Source organism: Eptatretus burgeri, chromosome 3, assembly GCF_056783735.1.
Source record: "Eptatretus burgeri isolate ZD-2024b chromosome 3, Ebu_testis_v1, whole genome shotgun sequence".
Taxonomy (NCBI): domain Eukaryota; kingdom Metazoa; phylum Chordata; class Myxini; order Myxiniformes; family Myxinidae; genus Eptatretus; species Eptatretus burgeri.
Genome location: NC_140963.1, coordinates 41,819,263 through 41,846,125, shown reverse-complemented (window position 1 = coordinate 41,846,125; position 26,863 = coordinate 41,819,263). Strand labels below are relative to the sequence as shown.

Here is a 26,863-nt window from a genome sequence, read left to right as displayed (position 1 = left end):
GCCGTGAGAAGCAAAAGCATAATGCACATTAGTTGAGATGAAAAAGTTGAGTTGAGTTGAGCTTCCGAGTTGAGTTGAGTTGAGTTGAGGATTAAAAAGTTGAGCTTCCGATCGTTAGACCCTCGGCGGACCCTCTTTTTCTGACGAAGGGTTAACGCCTGAAAAGTCAGTTTCACTTTGCTTCCCCACAAACAGCTAGAAACACCTTTGTCAACCTTTAGTTGACAAAACTGATTACAAAGTATTTTATGTGTCCACCAACTCTGGCCAATATCATAGCCTTGAAAACGTCTGGTATTTCTCTCATTGGATAAATTGACACCCTAACCTAACTGGTAACCACAATTGGATTTTAGCTCTTTCACGCAATGTGCTTTATATATGATAAATAAATAATTTCCTAAAAAAAAAAAACATTCACTGCACCCGTTACACTCCCCCCACCCATTGTTTTGTTGTAATATTTTAACCATGTATTTTCTATACATGTAGTACTTTATAAAAATGATTTAAAAACAGAATCACTGATAGTCCGTGATTTTAAAGGACAATTTTCCAGTTAATTTATCACTCATTGTCTTATGTCCCTGTGTGTGTATATTTTCCTGATGAACAACAAAAAATAATGTCAATATTTCCTCCGCAGGTGAACTAGAAAACACGACTCAAGCTTCTCCAATCCGGGTTCCAATTGGCTCCGGAAATGTAAAAACAAAAGAAAAAGTTTCACAAAAGCTTTCTGTCTCGTCACAAGCTTTTGAAACACCTCAGAATACTGTTTCTGTTGAGCAGCAAGACTTTTCACGACAAAGCCAAAGACATGAAAGAGTCCATAAGGGGTTTGGTCTGAAAAAATCTCGGAAAGCTTCAAAAATGAGAAAACCTCAAAAGCTGCCGCATTATAGAAACAAACTGAAGTTTGCTAAAGATGTGTCACCAAGTGTTAGCAACGCGGGCCTTGTTTTGTCTGAGGTCACAACGCTTCCTATGGATAGACCATTAATCCCTTTGGCTGTTTCAAAAAAGCCGGCTAAGAAGAGCTTAAAGATAGAAGTTTCAAAGAATATTCGAGAAGACCAAGTAGAAACCACAACGGCCACCTTAAAACATCGACCTGATGCCCTTAATGACAAAGAATGGCCTACAAAGTCTGATTGGCTGGAAAATTCAGGAGCTAAAATAATTAGCTTAGAAAATCAAACTCAGTCTATAGGAAATATACCCACTCATATCCCTCTAGTGAAGGGAAGTGAAGACAATGTCAAAGTTGTTGGCCCACCACAGATACTGATCACTTCTCAAAACACAAGCTTCAGCAATTTAACCTGGGCAAGCAGCACTCGGGCCAACCAGGAACAGGTTGAAGGGGAGGTTAAAGGACACTCTCCAACACAACACCTTCCAATTAACCCCAGTGGCAGGCCTACTGTCACCACATCCTATAACACTGAGCGGTTCATAAATCAGCAAATGCAAAATACTCATGGATATCAGAGAACTGACTTGAGTCCCAACTCCTCAACGCCAATACCCATTTTCGAAACCATTACAGGTCCCACTGTTTCACAATCTACATCGAACTCTTCACAGAGAATTGAGGATGTTGAAGTCCCCACATCTTCTCCACAAGCACAAATGAGTTCACATCAAGAGCTCACTGTTCCTGTTGACTCAGGTGGATCGGATAAAAATCCCAGCATTATGATGAAGGAGCACATTTTTCATCAACGTAAAGGATCACATTTTCCTACTAACAGGTAAACGGGTAAAAAACACCCAACACCCCGGCATCTTTAAAATATCGAAAAATTAAAGTTTCATTTCTCACGAATGTTTCTCTCAGTAATCCTACAGTTGTTAAAATATAATTCTGCAATTAGTCATTACATAAAATTATACGGGTTGTCATGTTTGGCGTTCCCATCCGAGCACGTACAGTAGTTCATGATGCTGGTATTCTCAGTTCAATTCCTTTGTCATTCATCCGAAGAGAATTTGTCCATTGTCTGAGTGCTAATGGTCTTATAATGAATGGCCTACTTCACATAAGTGTATGCTGATTGATGTCTCCTAATATCCTTGACCTGTATGTGATTGATGAACAAGCTTCTCCAAGAGACTTGGATAACTTAAAAATAGGACCTTCAGCACAAAGACAATAAGCTTATTCACAGTATCATGTATGACCTTATTCTTGAATTTTTTATCAGCTAAAAGTTGGTATGTATGTGTTAACCACAGTGGACAATGATGTGCAGCTGATGTTTTGAGCATTAGCTTTTCATCAGAGCAAAAAAAGGCCGAAGACTCGAAGCGTCAGGGACACCTCATTCCCCGTGGTGGTTAACATACTCTAATCAACTTTTAGTTGTTGATAGCCATTGTTTAGCATGTTTGCTAATCCAGACGAATGCTCACCTTTGCAGAGACTAGTATTCTATTACATCACCTTTATCCGTTTACATAAGCTGTCCTGATAAATGCAGCGGGCGACCACATTTAAATGTCACTTTGCAGGCATCCCAAAATTTGAAAAATCATTGGTTCCTGTCCTGCGACCTACATCTCTGCTATTGGTTCCAGTACAATCAAAAAGTGCATCAACAAAGCTTTCAATAATTGATGACCAGATCAGATCAAGGTAGGGTGAATTGATTCATTCAGGGTAAAATGTGCAGTACACTCGCAGAAAAAGGTTCCTGTGCATCATTTCAACCGATGTGAAATGAGAAATGAAAACAATCACGTCACATTGTCACATCATATCAATATTTAACGTTTGATAAACATGAAATCAACGTGAGCATGTCAACACGTGTGTGCAAGACGTGTCTCCAGAGGCTCGAATGGAGGGTGTGGTCAAAAGTTAGTTCACAGCTCAGTGTCCAGAGTGTCCACCATGGACCTAAGATGGTTGAACATGACTTGAGGGATCTCATTCCAGATCTGTACCAAGGCCTGCCGCAGTTGGGCTAAGGTCGCTGGCTGGTTTTGAAGATGGCATAATCGTCATTCCATTTTATCCTATACATGTTCTATTAGAGAAAGATCAGGTGAAACAGCTGGCCATGGAAGTGTGGGAATGCTGTGTTGTTCGAAGAAGTCGGTGACCACTCATGTGACATGAGGGAGTGCGTTATCGTACTGAAGTGTGATGTGATGTCCATGAACCTGCAGGAAGATGTGACGATGGAGACCTTCATCACGGTACGGTATACCTGTCAAATTGCCATTAATGACCTCCCAGCTGAGTTCTGTGACGTGCGGTGATGCCTCCCCATGCTATCACACTTCCACCGCCAAATGACGAACGTTGCACAGCACAAGCGTCAGTGTAACGTTCCCCTTCCCATTGATAAATGTGACAACGGCCATCACTAGCATCAAGATGGAACCTAGACTCATCTATAAAGAGGATAGCAGCCCAGTCTTGTGTCCTGAACCTCCGACGTTGTCTACACCAAGCGAGATACACATATCGATGATATTGCAACAAAATCAAATGTACTAATGTTCATAGTGTCGGATGTTATCTTTGCATAACTGATTCCTGACAGTTCTGGTACTGAGTGGGCACAAGCCAGGATGCTGAAAGCTGTCAAACTTACTGTCTGTAATCGATTCCTGAGGTGCACCAACCGGATGTGGTTATCCTGCCTATATGACATAACACGTGGTTTACCCAGAATGTGGACGGTCTCTGGTGTTTTCAGTTTGTTGATAACATCTCCAGAGTGACTGTATGGTGTTCAAATTAACAACAAAATGCCTAGTCACAACGTTTTGTGACATTCCTGTCTGAAGCACGCCAATATCACATAGACCTTCATTTTCATAAAGGAGCAACGTATGGCATCATGTTTATGATGTGTAGATGTCAATAAAAATGTGTTTCACAGCTGGGATGGTTCACCGAATCGTGCTTCATTGCAATTTGCTCAGTACCACGTGTGTAGCACTGTCACGTGACTCAGTCCACATGCATGGCAATATGCATGGGTAAACTGGGGAACATGTCAAGGCACATGTTAGCTGACCATTATCTTGCTCGGGTGCATGTCAGTATCATTTTGTCTAACTTTCTATGATGCACAGCAACTTTTTCCATGAGTATGTATATATTGTGATTGGTTTGGAACATGGCCTGGAACATCGAACATAACTCCGAGAGGGCGGCGTGTCTTTAAGAGACTACGGACGCCGTTTGCAACTCTCAACTCTGGCCGGATCATTGCGCCAAGGTTGTTTTACCATGCCGGTGAGTTAAGCAAGGCAAAAGGGGAACTGTGCTGGAGGTTACACAACAGTCCTTAATCAGTCAGCTGAGCAGAACCAATCACGTAACTGCATCTTAGATTTAACTTAGATAATGAATCCGAGCTGACCAAATGCCTCAGCAGTCTTCTACCGCTATCAAAGTGGACAGAATAAGTCAGGACACTGTTTTTTTTTATTTTTTATTTTTAAAATAGCCTTTGGTGGCAGCAACAAAAATGCAAGTATTTACAATTGCAGGCAAACCGATATTTACATGGAGAGAAAACAATGAAATGGCATATGTGTACAACAATTACAGCACGTATACATTCCCACGTATGCCATAAATGACAGACCCACCTTCGGAACCTTTTCAATGACTTAACACTCTCCAACATAGTATGCCGCCACCATGCATCTGATGCAGAAGGGAGAGATTGCTGATTGGCAAAGAATGATGGGATGAATGAATGGTGAAGGAGATGATATAGAAGAAATATATGGGGATAGGACGGACCCCCTGCACACCTTGCATTTGTGGGCTCCTGCTCCAATGTCCTGACTGAAGCTGGGAGGACCTCTCCCCCACCCCCTCCCCCACCCCCTCCCCCACCAACGTGCTCTGTTCCCCTCCTGCTCTTTACACAGCCGTGGCAACAGTGTTTCCCCGTGACAGAGTGACGTCACTCGCAGCACATATTTATTGCATCTTCTGGCTGGAAGCCATCCACTGGTTCTTTTTATCTATTTGGTTCAGGAATAAACCCATTTATTTTATATAAACTTAAGGTTCTCGTGTTTCTCCTCAGAACCGGGAACGTGTATAAAGCCGCTATAATTGACGCAGTCCAAGGGAGTAAAAAGCCTGTTTAGTTCTATCTGTCCAGCATCGGTGTTAATCAGCGTATGTATGTATGTATATGTATGTATATGTATGTATATATATATATATATATATATATATATATATATATATATATATATATATATGTACACACATACACACACACACACACACATACATACAGGGTGTTTCAGAAAGATTGATACAACTTTGATTTCCTGCCATTGATTTGTTGTTTTGACCGATACCGTTTTCCTTTGCAGGGTTTGTTGGTGTTATCGTGGTATTTGTTCCCTGGGATTTCTCGCTCTGTAGCTCAACTATGCCATTGACAGTGAAGCATAAGACAAAAGTGTTGACTATGTGGTATGAGACTAAATCATATATGGACACCCGCCAAAGTTTCTGCCGGGAATACGACCTCAGAATATGTGATGGACCCACAAATTGTGCCATTCAACGTACTGTATTGTGAAACATTTTTAGCACAAGGGTAGAGTGCACAACCAGAGCAAGGGCAACAGTGACAGGCCAGCATCAGTAACCAAGATCCAAGCCAACATCGGCGCTGTGCGGGATTCTGCAGTGGACAGTCCCAAGAAGTCCCACTGCTGGTGTTCCCGGGAGCTAGGCATCAAACCAACATCAGTCTGGCGTATCCTTACTCAGGTACTGAAGCTTTTCCCATACATCATCTCCATTGGGCATAAATTGAGTCAAGATGACATGAGGAGGAGACTTGATATGTGCAATTGGCTCAGTGACAGGATGGAGCGGTACCCAAACTGGATCAACCTTCTCTGGTTCAGTGATGAAGCCCATTTTCACATGAATGGTGCCATCAACAACCAAAACAACATTTTCTGGGGGGCAGAACAACCTGAATAGATCACTGAGAGGTACCTGAAAGGGCCTAAGTTCACATACTTCTGCGCCTTCAATGCCGGTTGGGGAACTCTAGGGCCTTACTGGTTCGAGAATGACAACAGCAGGATGGTGATGATCAACAGTGAGTGCTTCTTGGCGTGCTCAAGAAGTTCCATAATGACAAAGCTCAAATGGTCACCCCATACTAGCTCAGCATGACCTGGTTCATGCAGGATGGTGCACCCCCGCATACAGCTGGTGACACCATCACTTTCCTGCAGCAGCTCTACAGAAATCGCCTCATTGCCCTGGGTAATTCTCATAACAGGGCACCCCATAGCCCAGATTTGAACCTTCTGGACTAATGGGTCTGGTGGGGGGTGGGGGCTGCCAAGAGCTCTGTCTACTTCAACTGCCCTGCCACACTGGATAATCTGAAGCAGGAGGTGTCAGACTATTTCCAGGCAGTGCCACATGAGACCTGAAGGAAAGTTGGACAGAAATTTGGAGTCCAGATCAATGCCTGTCTGAACTGTAGAGGGGCACACATTGAGAACGTCAATTGCAAGGGTTTTGTGTAAATGCCAATTTCAGACATTGGGCTCTCACTAAGGCCGAAGTCACATTTGCCACGGTGGCCGTGGGGTGTACAAAATCTACGGCCACTAGCAATTATAGGGCGGCCGCAGTAACACAATGTAGCAATCACATATGTTTTTATTTTTCAGGGAGCCGCACAGCGTATTTATAAATTGTGGAGACCGAAAACGTGGAGGTGCCATACGGTCTTTGATTTGATGTCGCAGGGTGACCTTAGGGCGTTCCTGTGGTGGCCATAGAATTTTCAAGGCAGATGTAAGGTGCCCGCAAGGTGACCGCAGGGGGACCCTAAGGCGAACGTGCGGCAGACGGACTGTAACAAGTGGGTTAATTTTTTAATTTTTTTTTTTACCAGTTCTTTTGTTTTGGCTTGTCGAATTGCTACGGCGAGTGTAGAAATGAAAAAAGTTATAACTCCGCGTTATAATTCCACAGCGACCCTACGGCCTGTAAAATATAGCCAAATGGCATAGGGCCACCCTGAGGCCACTGCAGAAACTCTGCGGCCGCCACACGTTTCTGTCAATTCAGAGGGCGTAAGGCCACCGTATCCTCGCCGTAGAGCAAATGCGACTTAGGCCAGACTCGAACAGTGACTTCCTGCCATAGCAATCAGTGATAGAAAATACCATGTCATAAGCTTTCAAGAAATGTTTGGTTCACATTCATGAGGTTTCTGTTTCTTTGTAAATATACATTTAGAGTTGCATCACTTTTTGAAACACACACACACACACACACACACACACACACACACACACGCACACACAATGGTTAGTCTGGCAAGCTTCGGATCCTTGGGTCCTGAGTTCAAATCCTGTGTTACCCATTGAATTAATACCAGGTGGGGTTGACTCAGCCTGTCATCCTTCTGAGGTCGGCAAAATGAGTACCAGCTTGCTGGGATGATTGTGGTATTCAAGCATCGTGCGTCGGAGTGGTGACCTGTCCAGGAATGTGTGCAATAGCCCAAGAGAGATGGAACGCACTGGCGTACTTCCCTTCTTGGACGTCTGAGTTGAGAAATCATTCAACGCTTATAAAACCACAGTCTACCGTAAGTCTACTTTTACCCAACAGTATACGAGGTGGGATTCTTTCTGTTCCTCTCGATACAAGATGGGATTGATTAGTGACTTAGTCAATAGAGCAAGAAAGATCTGCTCCACAGATAATCTCCATGCTGAAATTGAGACCATCAAGATTCTTCTTCTTGATAATAGATATCCTGAACAGATCATCAATAGATATATGTCAGCAAATTCCTGAACCCACCAAAGAATCCTAGGAAAAGCAGACCTGGTAAATGTCCTGTTTGCCTACGTCTACCTTGGAAAGGCAAAGTGTATCAACGGTTGGAAAACCATACCAAACACACAGTGTCCCATTCTTACTTTGCTGTTCAACGATGAGTGATTATATGTATGCATGTGTGTGTATGTATGTATGTATATATATATATATATATATATATATATATATATATATATATATATATATATATATATATATATATATATATATATCACCTCTTGGCTGGTGAGCATCGCTGGGAGCATTCTCATTGTGGGGTATTTTGTGTATATCTGTGACAACAAAAAAGCCATTCTTCCCCCTTCAACCATATAATCTCCTTGGTCCAGGATGGCTCTTGCTGGCAATATATATATATATATATATATATATATATATATATATATATATATATATATATATATATATATATATATATATATATATATATATATGGCTTGTTGCAAGGTATTGTGTACACATTTAGGACATGGGGGACCAAAAAATGAAAGTCATTGTATGGTTACTTTTGCATATCATTTGTTAGCCAACATCATGGGGATTCAGGATCTATTTGGGCAGAGCTTAATTCTTCCTCTTTCTATTACTCTGACAGGGTCAAAGTTGGTTATCAATTATCTGTATCAAGGAACCACTCATATCATTCGAAAATTGGTCTGATGGCTTAGATATGTATTATACACTAATTGGAAACCACATATATGGAGAATATTTGGTTTACCTGATATTTGACCTTGAGCAAAGAGGGCAAGGTCATATGAAATTAGCAAATTGATCAGTGTTCATTCAGGTCATAAATATAATATGCACATAAACTTAACCATAGAAATACATGCTGTGATGAACCAAACTAACATCTTAGGATTAAAAGGGCAGATTTCTTTAAAATGTTACGTACTTCCGAACGTCCTTTGATGTTCTGTATACTGAACACAAACTGGCCTTTGGTATTGATTTTTATATCATAGGGCCATCTTGGTAAACTTACTCTATGGTTATAAAATCAAGCTTATAGCTACTAGTAATTTTGTCGCAGATTGGTAAATGCAATTTGTTGCGTACTTCCTAACATTTTTGACCCAATCATGGAAGTGAACCTAAAAACTGGTACGTAGTAATGATCCATGTTGAAACTTGCCATTTTAAATCATCACTTTATGCAGAAGTAAATTGCTATTTAAGATGTTCCATCAGATGCATTTCAAATTTCTGGAATAAGATTTTGTAAGCTTCACTATGACTGGGGAAAATTTTGCAAAATCTGAGATTTTACACATTTGAAGGTGTCAAGATATGCAGAAGGTCATAAGAAATGTACTGTTTCGAGGAATTGTTCTATTCTTATGTATAATGATATTCAGTATATCAAACAAAAAATGCATTTTCAACCATTTTGGACAACATATGCAATCATACATGTAACCCATTTCTAAAAAATGAGCTATAAAAATGGTAAAAAATAGCCTGTGTTTGGATAAAAAAAACATGCTTTGTAAGCAACTATATCCATAGGACCCATAGCAAAGGATACATTTTCTGAAAGCACAGACACTTGGCCATTATATAACATTAAGATTCTTTATCTTATTAAAACTGGGTTCAATTTCTAAGCTTTCTCCTCATTTAGGACCACAGTGTACACAATACCATTCTACAAGCCATATACATACATACGTACATATGTCACTTATTGGCTGGTGAGCATCGCTACGGATTATGTCTCACACGGCAAAACCACATAATCCGCAAAGATCAACTGTTCCTCTGCCACCCACACAATTGTTCCCGCGAATGCAAACCATTCAACCAGAAGGCACGTGGTGTGATCGGCGGGTAAATCGAAATATGTGGAGTTTGACGAGCACTCACCTGATCTCCAATGGACATGAAGTCCTACACAAAAGCGTTACCTCCAATCTGGAGGCCTCAACCCGGCGACTCCATCAAACACACAACTATTACATGGTCCACATCAGTTAAACCTCAAACAGAGTTGCCTATCCAGATTTCGGGCTTATTTCTTCTCCTCGGGATGGGATACCGATAAATATCCTTCCAATAACGACCACATTCGTCGTTTAAACATCAATCGCACGCAAGAAATTTCAGCTTTCCATTTTTAATTAATTTGTAAAAATTTCTAAAAACATGTTTTCACTTTCTCATTATGGGGTATTTTGTGTTTATCGGTGACAAAAAAACCCATATATCCCCCTTCAACCATATCTCCTTGGTCTTGGACGGCTATAGCTGGAAATTGGAAATCCTCTGGATAGTAAGCAAAAGGATTACAGAAGAGGTCTTTTTAAGGGTGTATCTTGCTCCCCACCCCCCTTGTTATATTTTACATGATGTATAAGGATACTAAGAAAGAATGGACAAAGCAACATGATTTATTGGATTTGAAGCTGGAATCCCAACATCATGAGCCTTTTACTTAGATGGCTGAACATTTTCCTTCACTTATATTACTTTTTTTTTTCCTGTGTTTATGATTCGCTTTGTTCTTTCTTCTTTCTCCTCATCTATTTTCTTTGATCTTTCTTACTCCTCATTCATTCCAGATCCCGCTTCCACCTCCCTGTTCCTAAGCCGAATACAGTTAAACCACTGATCTTAGACTCTTCGATTACACAGCCAGAGGAAAGGCTGGAGAAGGTGGAGGAATCTGTGAGGGACCTCCGTGCCATTGTGACTCTTCTTCAATCTCAGGCAAGATCAGGATCCATGACTTGCAGGCTCAACACCAACACAAAGGGGACATATTTCCCCGAAAATGGACTCTATGCTTCCTCATGGAGAAATAATCTTCATCCATATATGTAGCATTATATTAAATAATTTACTATATATATATATATATATATATATATATATATATATATATATATATATATATATATATATATATATATATATATCCTTTTTCTATAATATATCCTTTTTCTATAATATATCCTTTTTCTATAATATATCCTTTTTCTATAATATATCCTTTTTCTATAATATATCCTTTTTCCAGGACCGGTTGAATTCTTATAGCTCCCTGACAAGTTGCATTGAGCATATCCCTTGGGGTTGTGTGCAAGTTCTGTTCTATGCAAGAGAGCCTGCATTATTATTTGTAGACTTTGCCCAGACTTCAACCCCTGAACCCTCCAGTAGCTCACCTCCATTCTTCATTCCCAGTATTTTAACCTATTGGACAGAGTAATAGACATATTGCGGTGAAATAGAACACATCTGATTATTTTTTTCCATGATACACAACATATGATATATGACATAATATCGGATGACATACACTGGCATGACACAAAATACTTGTTTCAGTTTGAAAATGCTCTGGAGAGGAAACAAAAGGACCATGGAAGAGGTTCATTAAAATAGAAAAAGAGACTGTCGTAATATTCGCTGTTTCTGAACACTTTGCAACATAACACATCACCAATTGTGTAAAAATTGTTTGGGTTTCAAAAAATTGAAAAAATGTATATATATATATATATATATATATATATATATATATATATATATATATATATATATATATATATATATATATATATATATATAAATATATATATATATATATATATATATATATATATATATATATATATATATATATATATATATATATATATATATATATATATATATATATATATATATATATATATATATATTACATTACATGAGCCTGGTGTGGCTCAGTGGTTAAGGCGGTGGCTTGGGATCCTTGGGGTCCTGTGTTCCATCCCCGCTGGCCGCTGAGTTAGCATCAAGGGGGTTGACTCAGCCTGTCATCCTTCTGAAGGTTGGAGAAATGAGCACCAGTATACTGGTAATTATCCCTGCAGGGTCGAAGGTGACGAAAGCGTTGGCGTCAGGAAGGGCATCCGGCCATAAAAACATTTCCACAAGAAAGGGTACCATGATTGGAGCCCCCAAAAAGCTGACTCCTGCTCAGGGATAAAGGCTTTCAAATGGTGTGAAAAAAAAAAATATATATATATATATATATATATATATATATATATATATATATATATATATATATATATATATATATATATATATATATATATATATATATATATATATATATATATATATATCTTCTTCTTCATCTTCATCTTTCGGCTGCTCCCGTTAGGGGTCGCCACAGCGGATCAACCGTCTCCATTTCGCTCTATCCTCCACATCTTCCATTGACACTCGAACCACCCGCATGTCCACCCTCACCGCATCCATGAACCTCTTCTTTGGCCTTCCTCTCCTCCTCCTGCCTAGCAGCTCCATCTTCAGCATCCTTTCCCGATATACTCCGCTTCCCTCCTGTGCACATGTCAAAACCATCTCAATCTCGCCTCTCTCACTTTGTCTCCAAACCGTCCTACCTGCTCAGTCCCTCTAATATACTTATCCTGTCCATCCAGGTCACTTCCAACGAGAATCGCAGCATCTTTAACTCTGCCACCTCCAGCTCCGCTTCCTGTCTTTTTGTTAGTGCCACCGCCTCCAAACCATACAACATAGCTGGTCTCACTACCGTCTTATATACTTTCCCCTTCACTCTTGCAGCTACACTTCTGTCACAAATCACTCCTGCAACTCTTCTCCACCCACTCCATCCTGCCTGCACTCTCTTTTTCACTTCTCTCCCACACTCTCCGTTACTTTGGACAGTTGATCCCAAGTATTTAAACCCATCCACCTTCCCCACCTCAACTCCTTGCAGCCGCACCATACCACCACCATCCATCTCATTTACACACATGTACTCCGTCTTACTCCTACTGACTATCATTCCCCTTCTCTCCAGTCCATACCTCCACCTCTCGAGGCTCGCCTCAGCCTGCTCCATACTCTCCATACAGATCATGATGTCATCCGCGAACATCATAGTCCATGGAGACTCCAGTCTGATCTCGTCCGTCAACTTGTCCATCACCATTGCAAATAGGAAAGGGCTCAGAGTCAATCCTTGGTGCAACCCACTTTTACCATAAACTGGTCCGTCATTCCTACCGCACACCTCACCGCTGTCACACTGTCCTCATACTCTATTTTTCATATTCGGTATGTCACATATGCTGCACCACCCTCACATACTTCACCACTCCCAACTTCCTCATACAATGCCACAACTCCTCTCTTGGCACCCTATCATAAGCTTTCTCTAAATCCACAAACACACAATGTAACTCCTTCTGGCCTTCCCGATACTTCTCCATCAACATTCTCAAAGCAAACATTGCATCAGTGGTGCTCTTTCCTGGCATAAACCCATATTTCTGCTCACAAATCGTCACCTCTCTTCTCAACCGAACTTCCACTACTCTTTCCCACAACTTCATGGTGTGGCTTAACAACTTTATCCCTCTGTAATTTCCACAGCTCTGCACATCACCCTTGTTCTTGAAAATCGGAACCAGTACACTTAATCTCCACTCCTCCTGCATCCTCTCACTTTCCAAGATTTTATTAAACAATCTGGTTAACAACTCCACTGCCATCTCTCCTAAGCACGTCCATGCCTCCACTGGTATGTCATCTGGGCCAACCGTCTTTCCACTTTTCATCCTCTTCATAGCAGTCCTCACTTCATCCTTTCTGATCCACCCCACTTCCTGATTCACTATGTCCACCTGTTCCAACCTTCTCTCTCTCATTTTCTTCATTCATCAGCTCCTCAAAGTACTCCATCCACCTTCTCAACACACTCTCCTCGCTTGTCAGCACATTCCCATTTACGTCCTTTATCACCCTAACCTGCAGCACATCCTTCCCAGCTCGGTCCCTCTGTCTGGCCAATCGGTATAAATCCTTTTCCCCTTCTTTTGTATCCAACTCCTCATACAGCTCGTCATATGCCTTTTTCTTAGCCTTTGCCACCTCTCTCTTTGCCTTTCGCCGCCACTCCTTGTACTCCTGCCTACTTTCTTCATCTCTCTGACTATCCCACTTCTTTTTCACCAAACCCTTCTTCATTATACTTTACTGTACTTCCTCGTTCCACCACCATGTCTGCTTATCTTCCTTCCTCTGTCCAGATGTCACATCCAGTCCCTTCCGAGTTATCTCCCTCACCACTTCTGCTGTAGTTGCCCAATCATCCCACCCATCTTTACCACCATCCATCACCTGTCTCGCCTCCTCCCTAAATTCTACGCAACAGTCTTCCTCCTTCAGCTTCCACCATCTGGTCCTTGGTTCAGCCCTCACTCTCTTCCTCAACCTCACCTCCACAATCATCCTACAGACCACTAATCCATGCTGTCGAGCTACACTCTCCCCTGCCACCACCTTACAGTCTCTAATCTCTTTCAGGTTGCATCTCCTGCTTAAGATGTAATCCAACTGTGTGCACTTTCCTCCACTCTTGTATGTCAACCTGTGTTCCTCCTTCTTCTTGACATATGTATTTACCACTGCCATTTCCATTCTTTTTGCAAACTCTACCACCAATTGCCCTTCCACATTTCTCTTGTTGAGACCGTACCTACCCATCACCTCCTCATCCTCTATTCCCTTTCCCAACATGCCCATTGAAATCTGCTCCACTCACCACTCTTTCATCCTTGGATACACTCTCCACCACTCCATCTAACTCACTCCAGAAATCTTTATATTCCATCTCACACCCCATATGCGGTGCATATGCACTGATGACATTCATCATCACCCCTTCAATTTCCACCTTCACACTCATCACTCGGTCAGACACTCTCCTCACCTCCAATACCATCTTGACATAATCTTACTTCAGGATTACCCCGACACAATTTCTCCTCTCATCCACACCATGGTAGAACAGTTTGAAACCACCTCCAATGCTCCTAGCCTTACTCCCCATCCACCTGGTCTCTTGTACACACAGTATGTCCACCTTTCTTCTCTCCATCATATCAGCCAACTCTCGCCCTTTGCCAGTCAACGTCCCAACATTCAGAGTTCCAACTCTCACCTCCACACTTCTACCCTTCCCCCTCTCCCACTGCCTCCGGACTCGCCTTCCCCATCTCCTTCTCCTCCTTCGCCCAGTAGTAGCACAATTTCCACTGGTACCCTGCTGACCACCGGTACCGGTGGCGGTCGTTGGTAATCTGGGCCTCGACCGATTCGGTATGGAAATTCGTTTTGTTGTCCGCATAATGATTTTGCATAGGTTTTTACACCGGATGCCCTTCCTGACGCAAGATGCCCTTCTTTCATATATATATATATATATATATATATATATATATATATATATATATATATATATATATATATATATATGTGTATTTCTATATATATACATATATATATATATATATATATATATATATATATATATATATATATATATATATGTATATATGGATCAAATATATATATACATATATATATATATATATATATATATATATATATATATATATTTATATAAACACATATAATATAACAAAAAAATGCTATGCTGTCCCATAGTATCAGAGATTGAGAACTTTACGTTCAAAACATCCAAATACACAAGTGAGGAATTAAATGTGATATTCATTACTTAAAATTCTGTCATGGAATTTAGAAACCTGTCCGAGAAGCATTTCAATGAACTCGTCACATGTAATATTATCCGAGCATTAGCTCTGGCCAGCCAGTTCGTGAAAGATTTGGGCCAAAAAACCTCCCCTGGCTAACCCCACAATAACATGGGAATAATTGTGGCCGTCGAAGAAGCAGCTATAAAATTATCCAGTCCCAGTTTGCAGAAAAGAACTTCATTTTGCTAAATTCACTCGTAAGGGAAATGAACGTGCCACACAAAGGGATACAATAATGACCTATTGACCTGTTTGACATTTTATCAGAGGAGGTGGCTTGTAATGTTGTGATCATTGTCTTCCGAAGCCCTTTTGATTCCTGTAAAGCAACAATGATATCCCCCCCAATTGTCATTGTTGGAGTGCTTGGGATCCCAGGATCCTGAGTTCAAATCCCACTCAGCTGTTAAATTAATACCAGGTGGGGTTGTCTATGCCTGTCATCCTTCCGAGTTCGGCAAAATGAGTGCCAGCATGCTGGTATAGTGTGTAAGAATGGCGGCCCGTCCAGGATTGTACCCAATAGCCGAGGAGACTGCTGAGGCAGCACCAACGCTCTGCACAGAGTATGGTACCGATGGATGGATATACAGTATAATATATACATATATATATATATATATATATATATATATATATATATATATATATATATATATATATATATATATATATATAATATATACATATATATATATATATATATATATATATATATATATATATATATATATATATATATAATGGGACTAAATAGCCAGGTCTGTTCGTGCTTTTCATTCTGTAGCATTTGTATCTTTCTTTGGGATATATTTTGTTTAATATGGCGTGCTATTGATGGATTGTGCATCTCCACCTGCTTTGCATTGTGTGCAGAACGTGGCTTTGCTGAGAAGAGTGCAATTGTTGGAAGATTATGAGTGTCGAAAACCACCCAGGTGGTGGAATGGTCCTTCCAGAACTCAACAATACCCATCACCTTTTATGAGCCCAACTCGTTCTTCAATACATCCAAGATCCAACACCAAGCTTGTAAATCCTCCTGAAAACCCTCCTATCATTCTCAGCTATCCCATTGCCCCCGATGACTCTCGACCTACTTTCAGTGCTCATGGATATCACACAGCCCCTCTACCTAGTCCGATCACCAGTCCTCCTGTCGACCCTTGTGCTAAAACATGGTGTTTGCATGGTGGGACCTGTGTGCCGAGTGGTATGAGACATACGTGTACATGTACACCATCCTATACAGGAGCAGCGTGCGAGACGTCCATCTTGCAGGTAACACACTGCCCCCCACTTCGGCAAGGTTACATCCATAGAACGTTAGGGCATTGTCAGGATTATACTTGTGTCTGACCGAGGTTTCTCGGTAAAGCCATGACGTATCATGTGGGAAGAAAGAAAGACAAGTAGAGAGAAAGTATTTTGACTTTTTTTCTACATTTACACAAGTAATACGACTGATTCCACCCACCCAACTCTATCGCCTCGCTATCTTTATAAGTGGAGATTTGTGTACAATTTTTATTTTAATCGTCGGGCATACATGAATAACATCTCTGAGGAAGTGTTTTACATCCTGTGAAAGGTCAAGGGTGTTTGCGCTGCAATGTATTAATGAGGTCTTCCAAAAAGAAGGTAAAATAGTGTCTCTATTGTCTCAATCGCAGTTGTTCAGAATGATCGTGCTGAATGTAGAGTAAAAGGAATACTTTCAGGATTGGATTATGAATCACAAGTTATCTGGTCGTGTGCTGCTTTACCGCACAGGCTTGCTACATGCCACCAGATCCAGGAACCACGTGCCATGACAGGTCCACAGAACCAGCAAGGCATTGGTATTTTAACACTTTTTCTGGCCACTGCACATCTTTCCTTTATGCTGGCTGCACAGGAAATGCTAATCGTTTCTTTAGTGCAGCAGCTTGCCGGGAGAACTGTGAGCTTGGAGCCTGCTGCTTGCGATTCTCGAAGCACGTTGGGCCACAAATCACAGTGCAACTGGATGAGACTCCCGAACATGGTGGTCACGACAGCTTCACTGGGCGAGCTCGAACACCCAGGCAATCGAACCAAACTTTGGCCAATCATAAACTGAACTCCGAAGTTATTCTCAGAATGAATACAAAAGTTTCAAGGTCTCAAAACCAGAATGGAAGCAGGTGCACACCTCACAGCAATAGGTTTCAGTACCATTGTGTTCACACAGACCGTGCCAGCTGTCGAGCACTCCATGGTGATGTCGGTGACCTGGTAAGTTTCATGGCAGGCCGGCCTTGTAGCCCGGATGCCTGTGGTCCAGCCTGTCACTGCACGCTGGGCTCTGTGATACTGTGGTCGGGAGAGACTATGACACGAGGCTGTGAGTCGTGTCAGTGCAATGGACCTGATACCGCGGCAACATGCACCTGCCATCACATGGCGAGGCGCAAGGAGATACGAGACCTGACAAAGGCCGAAAGGCAGTTGTATCAGCATGCCATACAGGTGCTCCATAACCAGGGTGAGCAATGGGAAGACTCAATGGAGGAATGATTGATGTCAAAAGGCAATTGAGTGTGGGTGGGAGAGGTAGAGGGTTAAGTGTTTGCATGAGTTCTTGTACATTCCTGTTTGGTTTGGTGTACAGTTACTTACCTATTACCTAAATTACTTTTCATATCCACCTTTATAGGTGTCCATTATGACATTATTTATGGAAAAAAAAACATGATGGTTTTTTTTTTACAAACAAGACTTTTTCAGCAAAATGTTTAAAATATAAACTACAAAGCAATACACAAAGCATTTGACCAAAAAGTGGCCATATTTTTATTACATACACAAAATGATGTAGTTTTGACCCTGACCCCCTTTCTTCTTCATGTGCCACTGACTTATTCTTTCCCTACTCTACTCTTATTTCCTTCCAACCTTCTTTCTCTTTTTTCATCTTTCTGCTCCTACACTTAGTTCCCCATCCTCCTTTTCCTTGTCTCAAGTTTTTATTTCGCACTGAACTCGCCCTCTACCCAGATGTAATAAATATATTTTCCTCTTCTTGCCTGAATATCAACCGAACCTCAAAGTATGTTTGTTTTTTGTTTTTTTAATCTATATGGTTTCCTCTAGGTGTGTGGACAACTTTGGCCCAACGATTGGCTGAATTGGAGCCCCAGGCCTCAGGTGTAATTTCCTTCCTGCCCTGGAATCGGGCCTTCCTCCAGCATGCTGAGCGAGAGTTACGTTCTGTGAGCTGCAACATCGCCGTGCCTTACTTTGAGTGGACCATCGATGCTGGTTCTATGCAGACCTCATCTGTTTGGCAAGATGACATTTTTGGTGGAAATGGTGAACAAGAAACGATGGCATGTGTTCGGGGTCATTTTTTTGAAGTTCCTAGTGCCATATGGTCACCTTGCATTCGCCGTCGTTTCAATACATCGGTTTCGCTCCCTGATGCTGCTCATCTTGGTCTCGCGCTCACTGAACAATCATTTGAATCCTTTTCATCCCATCTTGCACTTGCATCTCTCCTCTTTCGTTTATGGGTTGGTGGTCACATGGCCACACCACTTGCTGCCTACGACCCCATCTTTCTTTCACATATTGCTTTCCTGGACAGACTGTGGAGCTTATGGCAAAAACATAACCACAGAGAGAGCACAGAAATAGTTCAGGATTCTCCTTCAACTATAAGCTTTGCCAACATTGTTCTTCTTCCATTGGCAAACTCTATTGGCCAAGTCTGGACACAACCTTGTTTGACTTATGTACCTCCAACTCTTGGTGCACCTTGTAACCTAACTCATGTGGAGTCAACAATGACATCCAATTTTGAAACATATAGTCATGATTCAAAAAGTTTCACCACTTCCCATTCACAGGTTGATAGTTATGATCAATTGGGCTTCAACCGCGATGGTTTCGATTCCTTCGGATATGACATGTCTGGTTACAACCGACATGGATACAATCCATCTGGGGTGTCCTCCTTTGGCATGAGATCAGATGGTACTTTCCCAGCAGGTGTGCATGGCACCACGGTGCTTCATCGACTCTTCCCTGGTGGCTACAACCGCTTTGGATTTGACCCGTGGGGGTTTGACCGTTCTGGTGTTGATGCTTTTGGCTTCAATCACAATGGCTTTGACAAAGATTCCTGCAACAGATTTTTTGCTGGTCCACATTATCTCCGCTTTTATTTCTACATACAGCAGCAGCTGCTCTCTGCGAGAAGGAATGAGATTTCTCAAATACGACGTATCTGCCTGCCCGTGTCACCACTTCCCTCGTGGTTTTTGGAACAAAACTGGGTCTGTGGGGAAGACAAAGCTCAGAGCTGGACAAAAACAAGAGTGCGAGGCATCGAGGCTGAATGGAACAGCCTGAGACCCAATGAACCCTCCTTCATACCCCGCAACTCATCGGTCACTGATGATGGTCTTTGGATCCCAATTACACCTGATCATAGGTATGTATTTGAGGGACATCTCCAAAGTAAAAGTTAAATCAGTACAAACATTAACAAGAAAAAAAGGCCAAATTATTCACATTTACAGGGAAGATAGCCTGGGTTTCTAAAGATATGATGTCTAAGAAATGAGCCAAATTCTATTTAACATTTAATATGACACAAGAAAATCGGGATAAACTTGTACCCCACCCTTCCCCCATTTTTATACACTGGGATATTACCCATAGGGTGGTTGTGTCATCTCCCCCTCTCCCCCAATACTGACACACACACACACACACACACACACACACACACACACACACACACACACACACACACACACACACACAATTACATATTTACTGTGAGTAAACTCACATGCAATTCTGACAACACTTCACCAAAAAAAGCCTCATCCTCTCCCTCACAACTCTGTCCAATCTTTGCTGCCCCCACCCCACCCGCAAATTCTCACCCATCCCCTCCCAACCCATCAATCCCCTCCCCACACTCAAACATTGAAACCCCCACATCTTCCTCCCCCACCAATAGTCCTCAACCCCACCCCATTCCAAAGCTGTCTCGTATGTACTCTCAGCCCTCTACTGCTCACAAAAGAAAACAGGCATTTCCATGACCCCTAAGAATCTTAATACCCCAATACCCTTAAAACCCCCAATGCTCTTAAGACCCCCAAAACCGGATAAGACCCCCAAGATCCTTAACACCCCATAAGAATGCTCAAGATCCCTGAAAAACTTTAATAACCCTTAAGACCCCTTTTACCTTGAAGATCCTTTTGACACTTTAGATGCCTTTAGACCCCTTCACCCTTTCGACCTTTTATACCCTTAACACCCCCATAACATTTAGACTCCACAGACCCTTTAGGCCTTTACACTCCTTAAGTCCCTTGGCTCCCTTTTGACCCCTTACACCTTTCAGACATGGTAGCCAGCTTTAGAGTACTTCGACATTTTTAGACCCTTTTTACATGCTTGACAGAGTAGACCCTTTCAACCCATTAGACCCCACCCCGAACTACTTATGGAACTTACAGTGCCTTCAGAAAGTATTCAGACCCCTTGACTTTTGCACATTTCGTTGTGTTTCAGCCTGAATTTAAAATTAATTACATTTAATTTTTTTGTCACTGATCTACATAAAATATCTCATAACGACAAAGTGAAAACATGTTTTTAGAAATGTTTACAAATTTAATGAAAATGAAATACAGAAAATATCTAATTTACATAAGTATTCAACCTCTGAGTCGATACTTTCTTGAAGTGCCTTTGGTAGTGATTACAACTTCAAGTCTTCTTGAGTATGTCTGTATCAGCTTTGCACATTTGGATTTGGGGATTTTCTCCCATTCTTCCATGCAGATTTGCTCAAGCTTGGTCAAGTTGGATGGGGAGCGTCAGTGAACAACAATCTTCAAGTCTTTCCACAAATTCTCAATGGGATTCAAGTCTGGGCTTTGGCTCGGCCACTCAAGGACTTTCACATTCTTGTTCTGAAGCCATTTCAGTGTTGCTTTGGCTGTATGCTTGGGGTCATTGTCCTGTTGGAATGTAAATCTTCACCCCAGTCTGAGGTCTTTTGTACTCTGAAGCAGGTTCTCCTCAAGGATTTGCCTGTATTTGGCTTCATTCATTGTTCCATCTATCCTTTCAAGTGTTCCAGTCCCTGCCACTGAAAAGCATCCTCGTATAATGATGCTGCCGCCACCATGCTTCGCTGTAGGAATGGTGTTAGATGGGTGAAGAGCTATGCTCGGTTTCCACCAGATGTAGCGCTTTACATTGAGGCCAAAGAGTTCAATTTTCGTCTGATCAGACCACAATTTTTGTTGCCTCATTCTCTCAGAGCCTTTCACATGCATTTTGCAAACCCCAGACATACTGTCATGTGCCTTTTTCTCAGGAGTGACTTCCATCTGGCCACTCTCCCATAAAGCCTATATTTTTGAAGTGCTGCAGAGATTGTTGTCCTTCTGGCAGGTTCTCTCAACTCAGCCAAGGAACTTGTAGTTCTGTCTGTCAGAACAGAACTAGAACTGTCTGTCTGTAGTTCTGTCAGAGTGATCAATGAGTTCTTAATCACCTCCCTCATGACTAAGGTCCTTCTTGCTCAGTTACGTCAGACGGCCAGTTCTCAGAAGAGTCTGGGTGGTTCCATATTTTCATTTCCTAAAGATGGAGCTCACTGTGCTCTTGGGAACTTTCAACCCTCTATAAACTGATTTATACCCTTCCCCAGATCTATGCCTCCTCACAATTATTTATCGGAGTTCTCCAGACAGTTGCTTGGACTTCATGGTGGTGTTTCTTTCTAAATCATGTCCAATAAATTGAATTGATCCCAGGTGGACTCCATTCAAGTTGTCGAGACATCTCAATGATGATCAAAGGATATTGGATGCAGCTGAGCTCAACTTGGAGTGTAATAGCAAAGGGGTTGAATTCTGATTGATGCAAAACATTTCAGCCTTTCATTTTTCATTGATTTGTAAAAATTTCCAAAAAAAAATCCATTTTGTCATTGTGGGGTAGGTATTTTGTGCAGATCAGTGACAAAAAAAATTTCAGTATTATCTATTTTTAATTCAGGCTGTTACAGAACAAAATGTGAAAAAGTCAAGGGGTGTGAATACTTTCTGAAGACACTGTACCCTTTTAGACCATCTAGAACCTTTTAGGCGCACATCCCGCAAACAGCTCTAGTCTTCTTGCGAAACACAGACGATACTTTTTTCAGCAAGTACTGTGCAAACTCGACCAACCCTGAGGGTGGGTACTCTGCATGTGTTTTAGATTTATGAGGGGCCCAAGTTGCATGTTTTTATTGAATAAGTACTAATTATGACAATCTCCATCATTAGTCTTGCCCTGAAGGGGTTGCGACACGATTGCAATGCTCCTGTCTGCCTGTCTGCCTGTGTGTCTGTGTGTCTGTGTGTGTCTTGGTCAATATATTTTTGTTTTAATGTTTTATGCCTCTGCTGACAAAATCACCGGTGGCATTATGTTTTTGGGTTGTCTGTCCGTCCATACATACGTCCATCCGTCCGATCAGTGTGAAAATTTTTGAGGGTCATCTTAGGTTAAATAATTGTATGGGGGGGGGATTGATGATGTCACCAGTCACGTGGTTTGGCAGCCATATTTTCTTAAACATAAAAACCTTTAAAAATCCTCTTCTCCGAAACAGCTGAACAGATCGAGGCAAAGTTTTACAGGTATGATCGCCGATCCATGAGAAATAAAAGGTTCTCCACCTATGACGTCATAGGTCACATGGTTTGTCAGCGATGATTTTTTTTTGAAGAATATACCTTTAAAAATCCGCTTCTCCAGAACGACCTGACAGATTGAAGGGAACTTCACTCACATGTTCCCCAAGCCTTGGGGATACCAGGGGTGGTCATGAATAATTAATAGGTCACATGGTCTGGCAACCATATTGGTTTGAATGAAAAGTCTTTAAAAAATTATTTCGCGTGGACCGCTTCATTAATCGACATGAAACATCACAGTGATGATGTAGTCATCATGGGAAATATATGTTTTTAATTTCAACCTCATGGGATGCATGGCCCTGCAGTCAGAATTTTTTTAAGATTTTGAATCTGGGTTCAGAGATTTAAATCAAACTTGGTACAAGTATGTATAATGATGCAATACTGTGGGCGGATGCATATCAGGTGACGTTGCGACGCTGAATAGTGCCCTTCTAGTTTCCTCTGCAACCGCCTGTCTGATCGATGTGAAACTTTAAACACAAGACGGACTCTCCATGGATAATATTTTAGTGATAACTCTGATATGTCACAGGTCACATGGCATGGGACCATATTTAATTAAAGAAAAACATTTGGACATCTGTGTCCATGGCTATACATTTCCATTTTAATTTTGTTTTTTTTTCTCTGCAACCGCCTGCCCGATCGATGCAAAACTTTAAACATAGGATGGAGTTCCCATCGAGAATATTTTAGTGATAACTCTGGCGTCATGGATCACATGGTATGGCAGCCGTATTGGATTAAAATAAAAAAATTTTGACATCTCCTAAACCGCTCGATGAACACAAAATTGAAAATTGGCACAGGTCATCAACTCCCCATGGGGTATTTCAGGTGATAACAATGATGTCATCAGCGAAGTGGTATTCCAGCTATAATTGCTTGAATCAAAATCCTTATCTGAGAAATCTGAAACTTCTTATATCTGATCTCACCCAATGTGAGTGAAGAAATAATTTTATGATGTGTATCAGTCACGTGATCTGGCAGCCATATTGGATTGAAAAGAAAAACGTTTAAATGTTCTTCTCCAGAACCGCCTCACAAATTAATGCGAAACTTCACACATATAATCAAGTCGACATAGGGAATATAGTTTGAATTTTTTTCATATTCATTGACACAATTTAGCCTTAATGGTTACAAAAGTGGTCATTAAATATCCTAATAACCAATCAATACCTTCTATATATTACTGAAACTCTCACCTTGTATCTATGTATGTATGTATGTATGTATGTATGTATGTATGTATGTATGTTCCCGAAATACAGCCAAAACGGTACACGATAGCACAAAAAATTTAGGGCCACCTTACTCAGCATTCGCCTGTGGTGTGCAGTACTAAGTTTCATTCAAATCGGGCAACGAAAAAAAAATTATTAAAAAATCCAATCCAGATACAGTCAAGTACTCTTTGGGAGTATGTGATCAATGTCAACAACCTCAGCTGTATAGTTCGCTGGAGCTATCTATTTTTTTTTCTTGAAATGATTTTTTTCATCAACCACTGTCACAATGGGAACCCAATGGGTTCATGGATCATCTAGTAATCAATAATGCTGGCAATGTATGTGACATAATAGGGTGCATGGATGATACAGGTGTATGGGTCATAATAGCAGTGGGCCATAATAGTAGCGGGCTCAGTTCACGATCACATTTTTGTTCAGAATGAGCATGAGAGGCGAGACTATGCACTCGATCGAGTGCCATTCTAGTTTTAAAAGTATACTAACCACTTGTTGTTTTCCATCTGCATACAAAATAAATGTTTATGATCCTTTGCGAGATCTTTTCCTTAAGTTGGCCTTTGACCACTACCACAGCAAAGTTTCAATTATCTGAAATCATTCAGCTTAGACTTGACTTCTTTAAGGTTCTTCTTTCTCTGTAAATTCTGCAGCAGCCATACAAGGCACTAGGAATCCTCTACTGGGAGAATGCATCATTTGTAGTTGCCAGATTCGTGTCAAATATAAACCCAAATCCCTTCTCGTCCAGGTTTTGCTTTCAATTGCACTGGTTCTCAGACTGCCCCATCTTCTCACCACCTGTGCACTGCCCAGAGTCCCTGTGTGATGGCAAATGGTGCGCGGGACATCCCAAGGCACTTTGTCGCATTCGAGCCTGTGGTTCCTGCACGATTGAGTGGTTTAACCCACTCACCAATACGCTGGTCATGTGCTCGGGTTTGTTCCTATATTTTATGAGTGTATTCGAGACAATTTTACTGATAAATATAAGATGAACAAACGAGAGAAAGAACCATTAAACCATAATTGTTATGATGATGATTGACCAATCTTGAGCTGAGGCTTCCTATCTCACCTTTCCTGGCAGTTGGTGAAGGTTCAAGTCCATATTTATCACGTTTACATTTTTCCTTAAACTCAGTTGTTGTTTCTTAAAGTAAGCCAACTGCAGTAAAAAGGAACTGATCATTGTATGTGAACAATTTTGTTTTGAAAAAGGCAAGTTAGATCTCAAGCTTGGTATGCAAGGTTTGTGAAAGCATGTCATGGGCACAGTGTACACAACTGTAGGACATCTATTTTTTCATATGCAAACATGTCAGAGCTTTAACCCCCTCTCCCCTCCCTTATACCATAAACACATCATTCCCCAAGTATTTGGACAGTGAAGAAATTATTATGAGTTTTTTTTTGTCCATAGTCGAGGCTCGTGGAAGAGCTAGGACACTAAATGGCTCAGGACGTACCAGACAAATACAGGACGCAAAAGGAGCAGTAGGGAGAGGGGAGGGGACACCAACAGCAGGGTTGAAGACCAAGATAGAGGGAGACTTGGACAAACAATGGGTGTGGAGAGGAATTGGGGGGACAGGAAAGGATGCATGGGTGGACAAGATGACTCACGTGATTCACAGGCGATTTTGCTGCTCCCCGTCCAGAGTCCCTCCACTGTTGTTTATCGGTCAGGTCTTCTCCATGTACGGGGAATTTAATTAAACTATGCACATGATACAATCCCAGGAAAAAAAAAGTAACGTGTTCAATAGTCGATTGTACACCAGTTGTTAATCTGGGCGTACTTGCATATTGATGACAACAGAATCACACAAGTTGCTTGTTAGCCCGGCATTTTTCACGTTTTATAATCTTTCAATGTCGAGTTGAAAGTATAAGCAATGAAATTGCACAGAGATTTACAAGCACAGACAACACAAAAGTCGTGTGGACAATACAAAAAGGAGATGGACTTTCGGAATACAATTTTTCCTTCGCTCAAGGCCAAAACATTTGGGTTGCAGATATGGACTGAATACCAAACAGGTGGATAGGTCAAGGGGGAAGAGAATCCAGACTCAGTGCTTTCCTCCACTCCCAAAATCCAGGCTTACTACTCACCTTCACTCATTTGTTCCTATTTTCTCTCACCTGTGGAACCAACTGCTCCGATCTGTTCAGTCCCATTATTCCCTCCAGTGCTTCAAGACAGCTGTTCACCACTACCTCATGTTATCTACCAGCCATACTCAGGATCTCTTCTACTCTAAATGACCCCAGACCCAAGCAATCCCTTTTTCCAGATTTGTTTTCCCCCTCCACCTCATCTTTACATTTGTTTGTTGGTTTGTTCCTTTTCTGTTTTGTCGTTGCTTTCCCCTTCCTCTT

The 26,863-nt window shown here is 41.4% G+C and overlaps 1 protein-coding gene across 5 annotated transcripts in view; it reads left to right on the top strand.

Annotated features, from left to right (window-relative positions):
• The window catches only part of LOC147029767 (uncharacterized), a 158,319-nt gene that overhangs the window by 24,379 nt on the left and 107,077 nt on the right, over positions 1-26,863 (top strand). For all 5 annotated transcript variants that reach the window (XM_085873095.1, XM_085873097.1, XM_085873096.1 and 2 more), the window contains exons 5-10: positions 647-1,757; positions 10,447-10,594; positions 16,351-16,755; positions 17,248-17,980; positions 18,589-19,930; positions 25,230-25,417. In XM_085873095.1, the coding sequence (XP_085729221.1) occupies positions 647-1,757; positions 10,447-10,594; positions 16,351-16,755; positions 17,248-17,980; positions 18,589-19,930; positions 25,230-25,417 (3,927 nt within the window). The remainder of the gene's footprint in view (positions 1-646; positions 1,758-10,446; positions 10,595-16,350; positions 16,756-17,247; positions 17,981-18,588; positions 19,931-25,229; positions 25,418-26,863) is intronic.